Source organism: Piliocolobus tephrosceles, chromosome 10, assembly GCF_002776525.5.
Source record: "Piliocolobus tephrosceles isolate RC106 chromosome 10, ASM277652v3, whole genome shotgun sequence".
In the NCBI taxonomy this organism is placed as follows: domain Eukaryota; kingdom Metazoa; phylum Chordata; class Mammalia; order Primates; family Cercopithecidae; genus Piliocolobus; species Piliocolobus tephrosceles.
In genome coordinates this window covers 34,587,457-34,605,907 of record NC_045443.1, presented here as the reverse complement: position 1 = coordinate 34,605,907, position 18,451 = coordinate 34,587,457, and the positions used below count along the sequence as shown (strand labels likewise).

General features: G+C 34.8%; 1 protein-coding gene across 1 annotated transcript in view; it reads left to right on the top strand.

The window, feature by feature from the left end:
* The window catches only part of CPNE8 (copine 8), a 231,885-nt gene that overhangs the window by 199,647 nt on the left and 13,787 nt on the right, over positions 1-18,451 (top strand). The window contains exons 17-19 of the mRNA XM_026449597.2: positions 6,833-6,935; positions 8,612-8,669; positions 13,091-13,164. Coding sequence (XP_026305382.1) covers positions 6,833-6,935; positions 8,612-8,669; positions 13,091-13,164 — 235 coding nt within the window. The remainder of the gene's footprint in view (positions 1-6,832; positions 6,936-8,611; positions 8,670-13,090; positions 13,165-18,451) is intronic.

Below are 18,451 nucleotides of genomic sequence, written 5' to 3'. Positions count from 1 at the left end.
CTTTATTTCTCTGGCACCTGTTCTTTTCTATTTCTCTTTTTTTAATACAATCTTGGCTCCCAAAATTGATCTCACAATCCATTAATGGGTCATTACTTGCAATCTGAAAAACATATCCTAGCTTATTATACTAGCCGATGTAAGTGATGTCATATATACTGTCTCTTGATGGCTGTCAAATAAAGCAGAATATAATACCATGCTAATACGAGATAAATTATAATTGATGGCCACACTACCCTGCAGATCACTTTTTTATAAAAAGATAAGAGAAAAATGATAGGACTTGTGTGACCTCACGTTGGTTATGAGACATGTGCTCATCAATGCTTCCCAAGTAATTTCATGTTTTTTCCTGGTATATATCTATAATAAAAGTTAAAATGATAGATATAAAATATCTAGGTGCATTTCTATACACATTTAAAATTAAAGGCCCCACAGTGTTCTATTGCGATTTTTTGTTTTATCCATCATTTTGTAAGTTCTCGAATATAGGAGCAGCTGCTATATATAGGAGCAGCTCCTATAAGTTCTCGAATATAGGAGCAGTCTGCTATATCTCAGACTCCTTGAAAATAAGCTATGATCTAATAATTTATTTTTTACATGAGAAAATTAAGAAAACCAGTAAGAGATGGCTATTTAAGAGTCATCTTTTCCTTCCAATACAATAGGAAGTTCCATGTATACATTTCTTAGTGTAAGTCTACAAAAGGAATGCTTTTATCCTTTCATCTTTGAATTTTATGTTTAATTGTATTTTTAAGCTTTTATTGAGAAAGACAATTTCTGTCTCACCCAAAATTATCATTCAAAAAGTTTAACAAGTAAGTAGACGAGGTACTATTTTTTCCTCTATTAAGAGAAGCGCCGTAGTTATAGTGGTGTGTTACCTCTATTTATATAACATTTTTGCTTTCTATAACTCGTAAATGCTTATCAACAGTACTTAGCATCATACCCATTATGTAGGAGGTAAGTATTCAACAAATGTCTAAAACACAAATTCTGTATATGTTAATATATTATCATTAAAATTATTTTTAGCAATGTCAAAACAAATATATATTCATACTTTTTATATTGGCTTGATACATTTTTCCTTAAAAAGTGTGTTTTCTATGTGGGTAAAAGCTCAGTTTTTTATTGTCATTTTCTATAAGCATTTTAAAGAATGCTTATTCTTTTTATGAATAATGATTTTAAGCACATGTTTATTTTTAGGATTCATATATGTATCTCTGATCTGTTTGACTTTCTAGGTAATATTAATGAGATAACAATATTGTAGAATAGACAAGACTCAAAGTGTCAAATTTACAAAAATTGAAGGTTTTATATGCTTTTTTTGAGGCTTTCCAGCCCCTGTTTCTGATTTCTTGCCTTTCCAGTCCTCCTTTTCCAGAGCTGTCTTGGGAACAGCATTTCAAATGATGTAAAGTCCTACTCAACATCTGTTGATGCCTTGTCATACATTTAAGTGCAGACGGTTTAGCTTGGCATTCAATAACATTCAGTATTCAACAACCAGCACTCACCCATCCAACCTCATTTCCACGTTCTCCCAAATGTACTGCACTTCAATCACGGAGAATCTCTGCTTCTTCTGGTCTATGATACCATTCCATGCATATGTCTATTACTAATTTGATACTACTCTGTGGTTACATGTAGATCTTTACCACATTGAAGGGAGGAATTATTCATTGTGACATTCATATACATGCACATATATACATATAAAAATATAAACCACAGTACTTTCGATATACTGAGATATCTGTATGTGTTTGCTTAATTAAATTATCTGAATACCATATGAGGCTTTGTTTGTTTGCTCTGTCACCCAGGCTGAAGTGCAGTGGCATGATCTCGGCTTACTGCAACCTCTGCCTCCTGGGTTCAAGCAATTCTCCCGCCTCAGCCTCCCAAGTAGCTGGGATTACAGGTGCCTGCCACCATGCCTGGCTAATTTTTGTGTAGTAGAGACGGGATTTTGCCATGTTGGCCAGTCTAGTCTCGAACTCTTGACCGCAGATGATCCGCTCACGTCAGCCCCCTCAAGTGCTGGGATTATAGGCGTAAGCCATTGCGCCTGGCCAAGTTCATTTTAATTAACAAAGTTATGATAGGAAACTAAAGAACATTTTTGGTTTTGAGACAGAATCTCTCTCTGTCACCCTGGCTGGAGTGCAGTGATGTAATCTCAGCTCACTGCAACCTCCACCTCCCGGGCTCAAGCGATTCTTGTGCCTCAGCCTTCCAAGTAACTGGCATTACAGGCGTGTGCCAGCGCACCCAGCTAATTTTTGTATTTTTAGAAGAGACCGAGTTTCACCTTGTTGGCCAAGCTGGTCTCCAACTCCTGGCTCAAGTGATCCACCCGCCTCAGCCTCCCAAAGTGCTGGGATTACTGGCATGAGCCACTGGGCCCAGCCTAAATACTCTTTTAAATGATAGTGCTTAGCTAGTCTTAATGACCTGTGGAAATGTGATTGTGATTAACACCTGCTGTATCAGTCAGGGTTCTCCAGAGAACAGAACCAATAGGAGACATATAGACATGGACATAGATAAAATATAGAGATACTTTTTAAGGAATTCTCTCACGCAATTGTAAGGGATAGCAAGAATGTAATTTGTAGGACAGGTTGGTAGATTGGAAACTCAGGTAGGATTTCATACTGCAGCGTTATGTGACTATTCCTTCTTTTCTGGGAAACCAGTTTTTGCTCTTAAGGCCTTCAACTAATTGGATGAAACTCCTTTACTTAAAATCATTTGATGGTAGATGTTAACCATATCTACAATCTTTGATTAAATAAGTGGGATTTATAGTCTAGTTGACACATAAGCATCATCATCCTACTTACCAAAACAAAGAAATATATTGCCATTATGTTGTAAATTGACAACAAATTTAAATTCTGAGAAATAATTTTAGGGTCTTTCAGATATGAACTTACTACTGTGTCTAATGTCTAAAACACTATGTTTAAATTTTATTAATCACAATAGAAATAAAAATATTTTAAAATAATGTTTTCTGTGGAATGCGATTTGAACAAAATGGAGTTTTAAGCATCCCCTGATTAATCTGTTTCCTCTTGTATATAGTGTGAACTATTTTTACATTCCTGTTAACATTTTTAAAAATTTCTATTTATCTAGAATTCTTCATCAATAATTTTAAGTAATTTGAAATAAATTTAATGTATTGGTATATTATACCAGCTTAATATTTCAAAAATAAACTAATACACTAGTAAAAATTTCAAGTATCTTTTCAGACTATTATGAAAATTTCACTTGATTTAAATATATTCATTATTTCCTATTAGTCTTTTGTTTCCTGTGCCTAATGAGTTATTGGTTTTGAGGCTGTCACATTTCAATTTTTAAGGGGGATCTATCAGTTTCTATCTTTTGGCTATTTATATTTTTTCTCATATTGAGAACCTTCTAAAATCCAGATAACTATCCAAAATGAATTTTCATTTTTTAGGAAATAACTTTTTATTGTGGAATTCTCGTAACTAATTTTCAAATTAAATAATGCATTATGCTTTATTTATTCAATCTGTGCAGTCAGCAATTCTTATGGAGCGCATGATCGATCTCTAGCAACATGTTCAGTGCTATAATATGGATTACCTATTCATCTTCACAACAACTCTAAGAGGTGACAGTAGTGTCATTTCCATTTTGCCGATGATAAAATAGATACATAGAGTGGTCATCTGTGGTGGAATTAAAATTCAAACCAGAATAATCTGACTCCAAATCACTATGTTATGATGCCTTACATCTTTAAGTCTTTTTATCTCTGCTACAGAGGTAGACACACAAAAGAAAATGCAACAAAGCTACCTATCTATGTGGATACAGTGGTCTCTTCATTGCCCAGTCAAAAGTATTTTGGGGTGACACTTAGTAACATAAAATTTACTCTGCTACTTTGTGTTGAAATATTTAAATGGATTCCTTTATTCATTGTTAAGTTTTAATCCATTGTGCAAATCATAATTGAACGACTTAAATAAAAAATCCCTAAGTCAGTTTCTTATCTTGTCTTCTTGCCCTCTCTATTCTTGTGAACTAATAATAAGCTGAAAGAATATTCACCGAATCTGAGCCAGCAAGATAAGAACTTTTACAGAAACAATCCCAGAAACCTCTTTCAAAGAAATGCAAAAGAAATGTGTTTGAACTGTACAAAGTTAACCTCTCTCTCAGATATATCATAGTAATATTAAGATATAAATTATAGATAGGCTATATTTCAAAAAAGGCAACTGACTTTTATTAATAAGACTTAATTATGCAATTTATAAAAAGATTCCCCATCAAGTTCTTTTAAGAAGCAAGCTTCTCTAATACCTTTAAAATATAATTTGAATCTGTGAGGCTATATATCAGTGTCACCTCCTAGAAAAAGTACTGAGGTGTGGCCAGCTTATACTTTTTACTTCATCCATTTCTGTAGCATGTTAATTATTTTATCTTAAATATATAATACTTTCAAAATAATAACTAAATTAGAATAAATGGTAGTGCTTTAAAATAAAAGGCTAAATAGAATAAATGGTAATACAACATTGATTTTTTTTTTTGAAATTTAGGTTTACTTGGCAAAGCGCAACAATGTGCCAACTTGTAGAACAAGTGCCACAAAGACAACAACTGGTTTTAAAAGATTAATTTGTGGTGCCAAAGGTGATAAAGACTAAAATGCATTGGACAGCACTTAAAAGTAAAATGTAATTGATTTTCAAATTAAGTATGCCTAGCAGTAGTGACAGTCACACAATAAACTCGTGTATCTTTCTACAGCCTTAATGTTTTTCAAAGTTAAGAGATATAAAATATTAATACAAGTATATATTTATCATAAAATAAAGTGTAAAATTTCCATGAAATTTTAAGATAATACAAACTTCAGAGAAATTCCAAGTTTACTGTGATCTGCTTTAGGCTGTATCTATAGCTCTCTTATAGTGTGAATATATTCTTGCCCTTTTCTTAGATGTACATTCTGATGTATCCAAAGAAAATCAGTTAAGCTACTGGAAGCGGTATTTTATATGACTGCATAATAGTCAGCTGTCTGTATTGTTCTTTAATCTGATAGATATTTTACATTTTAAGAGTACCATTTGGTAAGAAAAGCATGAAAGCCATACTGTTGTACTTAAGAAGGTTTTCACTACTATTTATAGTCTTCCATTATTCTCGTGAAATATAAAACCCTGTGTTTCTGAATCGTAGTAAGAAATGCTTTCTTAAAAAATAATGGATATTTAAAAATTAAAAATTGAGATCTTGGGGGAAATTGTTAGACTTCTTTTCCCTAAAACAAAAAACGTTAAACATGGAATGGGAGAATAGGTTTATAACTGCTTTGGACGGTTTTCCAATGGTTGTGTTACTATAAATTAATACATATTCTTTAATGTCCAGGATCAATTGTTCAGCATTATGGCAATATTTTTCGTTCTGTAGTCCATTGTGTAGTCTGTTCAACATCCTGCTTACAGGGTGTGTTGAGCATGCCACTTACTATACTTACTTTATCAATCTTTAAAATTAGCAGTATTTTATTAGTAGCATGGACAAATCTTAGTATCTGTAGTCCGTGGGGAAAGTCATATTTTTCTCCTTTATATGTTTTTAAATTCTGCTGCCCAAGAAATAAGTTGTGCCCTGACATATGTTTTATACTACTTGTTTGTCACCAACTTGTTCAAATGGGATTCACTGGGCTCCTAGAGATTGTAAAGGAGTTTTCATTAATCCTTTAGGTTTTAAGGGAGTTTTTACTTGGTAACTTTTAGAAATACAGATCAAGGTCTTCTTTACTATCCTATCTCCTAAGAGAACTGTAATGCTTACTTAGCACCAGACACGAATTGCATGCCAGTCAGGTGCAAAAATCGTAAAAATGATCTCTATTGAGAATATAGTCTAGATATCTAGAATGTAGAAAACTAGAGAAAAAGAGAAATATAATGAAATGTAACATATTAATAAAATTCACCTCTAAATTACTAAGTATTATTTGGTGAGAATTCTGATAAAATTCAAGTACTAGAATATGTTGTTATCATATACATAATTTTGCACTTTGAAATAACTCTCCATGTCATCTTTCATAGATTTAACATATATTAAGACTTGACTGTGAATGTGTCAAAAGTATTTCTTCTATTGTGTAATTTTATTGAGGTGAAATTTGCATAATAAAATTCACCATTTAAAAGTGTACCATTCAATGACATTTAGTACATTTGTAATGTTGCAACCATCACCTCTATGTAGTTAAAAAACCAAAAGCATTTGATTATTGCTATCATTTATACAATGCTTATATTGAATACCATACATGCAATTCTTTATTAATTCATGCAGCAATATAAAGATGCAAGTGTTATTATCTCAATTTTAAAGCTAAGAAAATAACATTCACATAGCTTAGGTAATTTACTGAAGATCACTTACATAATGTGTTGCTTAGTCAGGATAAGTCTATTTCCAAAAGCTATGCCCATTCCTTTGTACTAAATAGCCACTCATCTAGCATACCTTTTATTAGTAAATGAACTTCTAAGGCAACCAGATATTTCTGTGTGGCAGCATGCACTAACATTGCAAGTATTCTAGTGTGTTATTTCAGATAATTAAGAATTTGAGAGTTTGCATAAGATATACCTCTAACATGTTCAAATATTTTATTGAGATTAAAATGTTTGTTAACTATTCCAAATTGTATCTGCCAACCATCACGTATAGAAAACTGTTTTACTTTCCTTACCTTTTCGTTGCCTTTCAGATACGCTTCTTCTGTAAAGGATGGCTCCCAGTATTTTGTGCTTCTGATTGTTACAGATGGTGTTATCTCAGATATGGCCCAGACTAAGGAGTCCATAGTTAATGTAAGTGGGGGTCACTCCGTATTGGGCTGGCTACGTGACAACATGGTGCTACTTAGAAAGAGACTAGAGTATTTTAGTTAACAATAAAATAAAATCACCACACCTTTGCAGCACATTGCGTCCTTAACCTTATCCAGACAACGCATATACATCTTACCACTGTTCCATGGGGATCAAGCTAAGGGGTATGAATATTTTAGTTAAAAAAAATTCTTGCCGAAAGAAAAAAACAAAGATAATAGCATAATTTTCACAGGCATGGGTGTGTTTGCCTTTATTAGTTTGATCTATTTGTATACAATCTTGTGATTTATACTGGTTATTTCTTAACATTTGCATTCCAGTTAGAGGAGAACTATGATAGCTAATTGCTATTTCTGTAGAACTGGATAGTGACTGATTGATTAAAAAACCATCCTGCTGATTATAATTCTTAATTGTATGTTTGTTTTTTTAGGGTTATTTGATCGTTTACTAATCTATAAAATCTATATTTACTAGGTGGTAATCTGTAAAGTAATAGTTTTTACTCTCTAGTCTCTAGGTTTAGCAATGTTTGGCACGAAGTGGACATTTGATAAATATAGGCTGCAGGAATGAATTGCATTAATATACACTTTAAAATATGGACTTAGTAATTTAGGTTTAAGAGGGCATGATGCCCTGAGGAATAGTCATATTTCAGTGACCTTCATAGCGAAAGATGTGGTTGCTCTAGTGTTCTGTCTTATCTGTTGCTGGATCAATCTCACATTCTTACTATTAAATTATTTAAGTGATGATATGTGATATGTTATATGGAAAAAACATGTTATAACATGAAATATTTAGTCTCCCTCAAAATCCTCAAGGATATTTAGTGCATAACAGTACTAACTCTCTGTAATGATCATTTGTGTTCACTCATTTACTGTGAAAATTGTTTTTTCTAACCTTGGGTATAAATGAGGTAGATTATGGTACTACTACTATTTTATGAATCTGATACCACTTTCCCCTTTAGCAACTGAAAGATTTTTTTGAGGAGAAAGAACATGAAAAGAGGACAAAGATACCCAAAGTCAGCTTAGAAAGGTTTTGTCTGAGAGTAGCAAGTGGAAGTAGATGCTCCTTATCTTCTATTTGATCTTACCCAGGGCTGATCATTTCCGAAGAATGTCCCACTGGATTAATGTGTGCAGAGAGTTTGGAAAGGATAAGAATGGAATTGAGTATATTATTCTGTATTAACAATTTTGAATATGTTCACAAATTATTTTAATGAACATCTGTGAAAAAAATATTAAATAAAACTCTGGCTATATTTGCTTCTTAATTATTTTTTCTTTCTTAATTTTGTTTTTTAGACAGCCTGTTGCCCAGGCTGGAGTACAGTGACATGATAATAGCTCACTGCAGCCTTGAACTCCTAAGCCCAGGTGATCCACTCCCCTCAGACTTCCAAATAGCTAGGACTTCAGGCACACACCACCACACCTGGCTAATTATTTTTTGGTGTAGATGGGGTCTCACTATGTTGCCCAGGCTGGTCTCAAACTCCTAGCCTCAAGCAATACTCCCTCTTTGGCCTCCCAATGTGCTGGGATTTCAAGTGTGAGATATGATGCCTGGTCTTTCATTATTTTCTTAAGAACTCAGTTTCTTAATTGAAACCTAATTGTGTTTTCTCTTTGAAGGCCTCAAAACTTCCAATGTCAATAATTATAGTAGGTGTTGGACCAGCAGAATTTGATGGTGAGTAGTAAAATTTCAATAATATTCCTTGGGAATTCATTTAATCTGATGTAACATGCTCTTAGGTTTCTGCCATTCTTGTCTCTGTAGAAGGATGTGACTGTGTATTTGGGTTTGTATATAATGTTCATGTGTCCATAATTAGACATATACATAGATAGCTCATGATGATGTCTATTCAGGTGTGCCAATTAAAAGATCCTGTCTTTTGACTAGGATATTATCTCTCTAGTTTATAGATTATTTCAACATGTAGCTTTCCATTTCATTAGAGATAGTTTATACCTCAAAATAATATTTCCTAAGACTGACAGAGTGATAAATTGAGTTTTTGTTCCCAAGGCAAAACACACTCTGGGTTCACTAAAACCCTTTAAAGATGAGTGCTAAATTAATAAATCATTAGGTTGTGAAAATAAATGTTAACATAAGCATAATATGCTAATTTAATGGGTTTTCAGGCTCTAACTAGTTGATAGACCTTAGTCTTATAAATAAAGAAGTTGTGTCATATGAAAGAGCAAAGTAAAATGAAAATGGAGCTGACCAGCTGAAATTTAATGAGACTTTACATAATTGTGCTAAGTTGGCATGCTGGGTAGTTTTTCATTTAGGCTCAAGCCTTGTTCAAATGCCCATTAAGGGACAAATGTTTGTGTTAACGAGTGGTCTGGGTAAATGTTCCTAGTCATCTGATAAATTCCTTTAAGAGAACTCTGAGCCAGACAGCAAGTACTCAGACACATAATATTCACTCGGTTCAGGTGTTTTATATTAACAATGGCAGCTTATTTAGCTTGAGGCTTTGGAAATGAGAATGGTTTTAGAATTATTGAAACAATCTTTGGTAAGTTACTGGTTAACTTAGACACATAGGTGGCTAACTAGAGTGTAATTACCACTGGGGTGATTCTTATTTAATGACCAGTCCCTCCTCCATGAGGATAACACAGAGCTGTCAGTCTCAGGTAAAGCACCACAGGCAAGTTGTATTGCTGACCCTGGAGTCCCTAAATTCTAATCTTGGCTGGTCATCCTTTCTAGCATTATAAACTTACAGTTTTGAAAGCAAGTCATTTATCCCTCACTGACACTGCTTCTGCTGATATTTTCTCTATCTCTATTAGCGTCTACTTGAGTTGTACTTCAGACATGAATTTCAGACACCTCTCTGGAGACAGGAAAGCTAAGACATCTTTCCTGTCCATGCTTTGCACACTTGATAATCTGCATTAATTAATGATAGACTGTGATTCACAAACTTCACCAATTGGCTAAAATAACTCACGCTTTCTTCTTTGACTACTATTTGAAGGATGTATCTTTCATGGGTATATCTCAGGTCTCTCAGACTCCTGTGGAAGTCCACCATTAGGCATATGACCTCAGAGATGGTAAACCTCAATCAGTTCTTTTTCTTTGAGAGCCCCCACACCTGATTCATAAATGCAAAGGCACTGACCCTTCCTGGTATATATTTCTGGTAATATATTTCTATACAGAGCAGCAGACACAGCCGTTTGGCTACTGTCCTTATCCAATAGCCACAGCTATTTATTTTCTTTGTTTCTTTAGTTCCTAGCAAATTTGTTAGGGTTTTAAGATATGGTAATTCATCATTTCTTTCTCTGAGGTCCTGAACTAACTGAAAAAATATATATATTCAAGAATCATTCTGATCACTCTATCAGCCTTATTACTAGCAATGCAGAATTTCAGAACTTGGGTTAACCTGTGAATAATCACATTCCCATTACTTCCCCCCCCTCCCCCCCCCCCCCCCCCCCCCCCCCCCCCCCCCCGCCAGATTAAATTATCTCATTCTTATCTCCAGGACTTCTCCTTATGGAAAAAGGCAGAGTTTTGCCTATTAAGCATGCCACCGAGAGAAATTATACTTATCCTCAGGGTGGTGCTGCTCCAAATGAGAGTGATTCAAGCTCAGTTATTTCTCCTAATCTTAGTAATCCTATTCCTCTTTCCATGCAGAAAGGTGAATGAAGATTGTAGATGAAAAGGGAAGTTGCCTTCCCAGAAGTTAAAGTGAAATTTTCCTCTGGAAACATGGGAACAGGGAATTAGGCTCCTGTAACACCTGGTTTCTGTTTTCACCATGATGGAAGTTTTAATGGGATAGAAAAACTTCGGGCCCAGTACTAGAAAAGTAGATTATTCTTCTAGGAGACGATAATCCAGTCACTTCTCTCCCTCTACATGTGGGGATTACAGGTCCCTCCCTCAATGAGAATGGGAATTATAATTTGACATGAGATTGGGGTGGGGACACAGAGCCAAACCATATGACAGATTTCGTCAGCTAACCACATAAATCCAACATCTACACATTTTTAAACCTGAAAGACATTGTTTGCATGGGCAAGAAATACAATATTTTGCCATCTGTCCTTTGAAGGTAGAGGAAAGAATAATAAACTGTTAGATTGAGTATTTAAATTTAACTCTGTATTTTGATAAGACCATTTGAAAACTATCTACATAAATTTCCCCAGTGACTCTTTTTCACTCCTAAAAAAAGAAACTTTATTGTGAAGAAAGATTTCTCAAAGCAAGATTTCTTTATACTTAAATGGCAGCCAAAAAGTCAAATTAAAGCAGCATCTGGCTATCTGCTTTGATTCGAGTTAGACGAAGGGGATAAATAAAAGGGTTTCTAACTTCATTGTGTCTCCCATGGGTAGAAAGAAATGCAGATCTGTCTCATACACCTTTCCAGGAAGAGGTAATGATGGGAGACTGGGGTTCATAATCTCCACCTGCTTGAGGACCAGATGGTCTGCAAACCTGAAGAGTAGACCTGACGCCTCCACCACTTACACACCATCTCTCTTGTTTCTCTCAAAAGTATAGCCTCCACTTGTTGCTGTCTACAGTGTTTTAAACCAAGGGACATGCTGAAAAGTGGGAAATATTTTATAGGACCTCATGCTAATACAGTATTGCCTAAATGACTGTCCTTTTCTTCATTAATTGGAATGAAACAAAGACCAATGGAGATTGTAGAGGATTGTAGAAAGTGAGAGCTAGATCATCATCTAATCCTTGTTTCCCATTTTAGCATGAGTATAGGGTAATTGTTGTAAATTATTAACATGTTAAAGAATAATGGAGAAGTGTTTGTGACCACTGGATGTTACCATTGGTGCATATTTATGTCCCAAAGTAATGTGAAAATTGTAAAAGCAAATTTAGATATAAAAAGAATTAATCACTGAAAATATTTGAACATAATAAGTTACATTTACACATCCAAGAAGTAAGGGAGATTAAAACATGTCTTTTGCATTGGGATAATTATCTTATTATTGATAATATAGATTTTACATAATTATGATATATATTGTACACCTTGACAAATTATTGAACAGTAGCTCTCTGTTCATTTGTATACTCGCAGTGTTTCAGCCCAAGCATTGACTCATGAACATGTGTAGAAAGGTAAGATTGAAAAGAATGTTTTTAACCCAAATACGTTATCTAAGCACCAAAGAAAAGAGTAAAGAAGTGAGGATTGTATGCTGACTGAGCAATATTGGAGTCGGGTAGAGAGGTGATGAGGCCAAAATTATAATTGTAAGTGGCTCTCTAGAGTCTGGTGAACATCATATGTATACAAAATGAAATAACAGTAATAGAGTTATACAAGCACAAATTAGCATTCCTCATGTAATTAATTATTTAGAGAATTATCACTGAAAACTTAATAAACCCTAGAAAATATTCTTAATTGCAGCATGGCATTACTGTATCACCAGCTGTCCCATTATATCGCAGCACTTCCAAATACCAGCTGATCTAAGGAAATGTCTAAATTATTTCTTAATCAACAAAAAAATTGTACTTCAGAAAAATCATACTTTATCCAATCAGTATAAGAGCAGAGAAAATGCCTCTGTTTTTAAATCTGTTTGTAAAGTAAAAATTGGGCAGTGTGTGTTTGTGCATGTGTGTATGTGTATGTGTATGACTTTGCCTTAGTTTCAGTAAAAATAAAGTTCAACTTGTAATTGAAAATTCTATGATGATTAAGGCCAAGCTTCTTAAATTAGAAAGAAAAATTAAAATTTGATGGATTAACATCACTTGCTCAGTCATGTAACTATATAACCCGAAGTTTAGAACTGGTAGAATGGAGAGACAGACTCAGAAACAGTTTCGCAATGACTGGCTCTGCTCACCTTTCAAAGAGTCACACAAGATCTTGGCTCACTTTATTTGTCTGTAAAATGCACACTTAGTCAAGTTTTGTGTGAGAAATGAATGAAGACCTGAAGGGATCAACATGCTTTCTTTCTTTTCATAGGACATTTTGCTACTTCATACATCTTGATTTCCTTACTGTCCACATTGTTTTAGTATTTGGCTGAAATGTACTGAATAAATGATCATATTTTCTCTTAAAGCAATGGTTGAATTGGATGGAGATGATGTAAGAGTCTCCTCTAGAGGAAAATATGCTGAAAGAGACATTGTACAGGTAAGAAATAAATCTTTTCCTACTTTACTATTGCTAGAAAACATCACTGGGATATTTTAACAAAATTAGAAGCTAGAAATATAACAGTTTTTTTAATGATGCTTTTCTATTTATTAGTCTCAACAAAAACTAAATATATTTTAATCTGGTAGATACTCAGAATAAATAAATTTAGTAAAAATGTACCAAAAACTTTGTATGTATTTTCATACTTCCCTCATAGATTATGGTTAAGAAAAAATAAGGAAACAGATCCTAAAATATGTCATATATAAAAAAATTATATCTACATATAGAAAAGGCTAGAATTGAGAAAAATACTTAACTAAAGCCTATTATTCTGGAAGTGAATATAAACAATCAATAATTAAATGCAATTAAAATTTATAATTGAAAGCAAGGTGTTAATTCAACTAAATAGTTGCATAAAATGTCCATATTTTTTAGGATGGCAGAATGGAAAACAAGCTGTGAAGTATATCTTTTTGGATAGGAAAAGGAAGAAGGTCTCAGTACCATTTAAGCACATGGTATCAAAATTTTAAGGGAGCAAACAATGAACTTTAATATTATTTCCTAAATAGTAACATATATATTCACCCATAATACAGTCATTAATAGAAAATAATTTGTGATTGTAAGAATTGAAGAAAGAGGAGAGAAACACAAAGGATGGCTCGACAGTCAACAGGTTTATTTCAAACCTGGGAGGGATTTTTGACTGAATTAGGTCAGAAGCCACACTGTCTTACAGACCAAGAGTTTTTAAGGATTCAGGGTGGGAGAGTTTATCAGAGGCTTGGATTGCTTCTGTGTCTCTTTGTTGTGCTTATCTGGGAGGGAGAATTGTGTGTCTGTTCCCATACATCTTTTCTGCAACTTCAGGCATATCCTTCCGAGTCTGCGTTTAGCTTCCCCATCTTAGCGCACCTGAAGGGAAAGGAATGTGCTTACTAAGGCCCACTGTTTTACTGGGCCCATTGTATAAGGGTAAAGTTTGGCAGTTACCTGAGAGACTTTTCCTCCCACCTCCCTCTGTGCCCAAGCTGTCTTATCTGTGTTTTATTGTCTGCTCTTTGTGGCTGCTTGTAGTTAGAAGAGAAGTAATTTCCTTAAAATGCATGAGGCTAGAAAGGGAGCTGAAACTTAACAGTGGCCGTGTTTGTCCGAGATGACTGTGCTCCTGCTCTATCAGGGATCATACAGAATTTGGTTCTAATTCTGACTTTTCCACTATGATAACTTGGATAAGGTTTCTAGATTTCAGTGTTTTAGGGAATAAATAGAATTGTGAAGATTAAGTGAAATCATGCATATAAAATACATTCCTGAAATGGAACTTTTAGACAAAAGAACAACAAAAAATACTTGAAATAATTTGAGGAAATAATAATATAAAGTAATCTCTTAGTATGATAATATAAAGAGTAATGTTGATAAAGATTCAAAAATAATTATTCTTCATTAGCCAGCAAAATTAAATTTTAAAATAAAAACTTATGTAAAATAGTTTTTTTAAAAAAAGATAACTGAATATGATGTAAGCTTTTCAACCTAAAGTACTTGATACAGTAAAAATCACATTCACATAAATGATTAGGTTAAGAGCAGCTGAGAAAAGGAACTTGGTGATATTGTCATTTGCTTAAGAAGCTCATTATGTGTTTTCATTTTTTTTATTTTTTTATTTTTTTTTGAGACAGAGTCTTGCTCTCGTTCTGTCACCCAGGGTGGAGTGCAGTGGTGCAATCTCAGCTCACTGCAAGCTCTGCCTCCTGGGTTCACACTATTCTCCTGCCTCAGCCTCTTGAGTAGCTGGGACTACAGGTGCCCGCCACCATGCCCGGCTAATTTTTTTGTGTGTTGTTTTAGTAGAGACGGAGTTTCGCCATTTTAGCCAGAATGGTCTCCATCTCCTGACCTTGTGATCCACCTGCCTCGGCCTCCCAAAGTGCTGGGATTACAAGTGTGAGCCACTGCGCCCGGCCCATTATGTGTTTTTTTCATAATTAGACACATGATTATTCACCTTAATCTCATCAGCATAGTTAAAGGTCTAAGTAATTACAGTTTATTTAAAATCTCTCTATAATATCCTTTCAGTTTCCAAAAAATCGAATTACTGCATGGAAGTATGAATTTGAAGTGTTTAGAATGTGTTATGTTGCTGTTTTTTGCGTTTTTACCCAATTAGCAGAGGCAACCTCATATCTCATAGTTCCATTTAAATGATGCTTAAGAGAAGCGTGGTATTACTTTCTTCATTAGGAAATAGCTAAGATTGCCCACATGATTAAGGTTCCTTTTAAGAAGGCCAGTAGGTTATGTTAGTGACAACCTATTTGCATTAATAAAAATTGTCCTTGATCATGAAACTAATCAATCAATAGCTATATTACATTGAACAGAATATCGAGATAGGTCACCGATGATCTGTGAAACTATACTTTTGTCACTCTGGTCTTGAACAAGTAAAAAAATTTCTCTGTCTTTGTTTCATTATTGGTAGACTCAAAATTATTTCATCTTTGCTCCTCCCCTTGATGTCATGAGTCTCAAAGGAAGTAACAGACATAAAATACTTTGTTACTTACCAATAGCGTAGGTATATATTAGTATAATTATGTAAGTTTTTGCTTCTTGAAAGTCAGAATCCGACCAGGCGTGGTGCCTCACACCTGTAATCCCAGCATTTTGGGAGGCCAAGGCGGGAGGATCGCTTGAGGTCAGGAGTTCAAGACCTGCCTGGCCAACATGGTCAAACCCCGTCTCTACTAAAAATACAAAAAATTACCTGGGTGTGGTCAGTTACTTGGGAGGCTGAGGCAAGAGAATTGCTTGAACCCAGGAGGCGGACATTGCAGTGAGCCAAGATCATACCATTTCACTCCAGCCTGGATAAGAAGAGCGAAACTCCGTCTCAAAAATGGAAAAAAACAAAACAAAACTGAAGGATTCTGACTTCTATCACCATAAAGTAACACTGGGATCCCAAAGATTTTGAACACAGGTGGGGATACAGGTGAACACTCAAGGGATTCTGCCATGTAAAGTTGAACTGAAGAATAGTGAAGTCTCAACCTTTACTGAACAAGAAATTAAAATGTCCCTAGGAAATTAGTGGCACCCTTAATGACAGTGGCATCTTGACTTACATTCCTGCATTGACTTAGAGATTCAATGTACTCTTTTCTACTTTCATGGAGAAGTTTCTAAGTGGTGGTCGGTACTTTACATATCACATTGATCATTTACATTCACATTGTGTAAAAGAATTGGCACCTCCTCTCTCACCTTGAATAAGGCTAAACATTCCACCATCAGAGTTTTCCAGGTTCTACCAGTCACTAAAACGTTTTTAAAGCAAATTATTTTAAAGGAGAGAAACACTCCTGAATATTTAGAATAGTGGGGTTGCAAGTGTACATGCAGGATAATATTTTCAGTCTTCCCATGGTCAGAAAAAAACTGTAAACCAATTCTCTAAAATATTATCAGATAATAGGGTCTATTTCTGCTTTCCAATCTCACTGTTTGAAGTGAATCCAGTTTATACACACAACGCAGTTGAAATTCCAGATTTCTCAAGTGGATAAAGAAAACCCTAAGGTGGCAAATAATAGTATGTAGCTGAGGTTCAGCAGAAAATTGGGGGTAGTAGATGGGGTTTTATTATTATAGTAAATATTAAATACCTTCCTTTTCATATAATGATATTTAACCCTTTATTAAGTGTTCAATGTGCTAGGCAGGCTAAGAGCTATAGCATTGTATCACTCAGTCCTTAATTTACTTTATGTGACAGGTACTTTGATTATTGCATTTTACAAAAAAAGGACATGAAGCTAGCTCAATTCCTCTTGTCCACAGTCACCCAGCTAATGACCAGGATTTAATCCTAAAATGTCTGATTCTAAAATTCTTAACATGTATTCTGTATAATTTTGATTCTAACACCTAAACATGGCATTTAAGATTATCCATGACCTGATTTCAGGCTCTTCTTTTTTTTTTTTTGAGACGGAGTCTCGCTCTGTCACCCAGGCAGACAGATCGTGCAGTGGTGTGATCTCGGCTCACTGCAAGCCCCGCCTCCCGGGTTTACGCCATTCTCCTGCCTCAGCCTCTTGAGTAGCTGGGACTACAGGCGCCCGCCACCTAGCCCGGCTAATTTTTTTGTATTTTTAGTAGAGACGGGGTTTCACCGTGGTCTCGATCTCCTGACCTCGTGATCCACCCGCCTCGGCCTCCCAAATTGCTGGGATTACAGGCGTGAGCCACCGCGCCCGGCCTTCAGGCTCTTCTTTAGCTAAATACACACAGAAACAGACAAACACACTGTACTTTATCTTAATAAACTAACTTCACATCACACATTTCCATGGTTCTTGCTTTTATTTTCACTTGTCATTTTACCTGGAATACTCTTCCTCCTCATCTGTGCTGATTGAAATCCTATACTTTGAAATTTCTCAACATAGAGCCTGTCACACAGCCCTCTCCAAAGACCTCAGTCGCCACACCTGGATGAATTTTCACTTTGTCCCCATATTACTTTGTATCTTCCTAAAAATACCGGTCATTGTTTGTCTTAAAGTTATTTACAAATAAGAAAACCGAAGCCAGTCCCAGAACAAAAGTTATTTAGGTCATAAGTTGGTAGATCCAGATTTCCAAGAGTGTTCTGGTTCTAAAACCGGTGCTACTCCTATTATAATGCACTGTCCTAAAAGACAAAATTTTAATGAAAATTATTAAGATCTGTTACCCTTTTTATATTACCGAAGTGGCTAATGAATTCAAGTCGGATCCATTTGAGTTCAAATAGTGATTCTGACATACTCAGAGCTGATCCTGGATAAGTTCACTAAACTTTCTTTCAGTTTCTTCTTATGTGCATTCAAAGTATATAAGATTCTTGTGAATATTAAATGACATATTGTGCTAAATCTCCTAGCAGAAGACCTCCCAAATACTAGTTGTTCAATAAATGATTATCAGTACAGTACATTGGCACAGTCCAGTGGGAAGGCATTTTTTGTCACTATTTCATAGTAGCTGTGCCCTAACATATGACAAGGTAGTAAGTTCTATGTGTGATTAAGTCTCATTGCCTCATTATTTAATTTCATGTCACTATAGTATAAATAGTAAGCAGGATGGTTATTAGTCTAAAACTTAGGTGACTTGTTTTCTTAAGTCAATATACATAAAGGCTTTCTATTTGTTTGTTTATGCTATGGATTGGCCATTGTGTATGATGCAGTGCCATTACCCCTGACTGCAT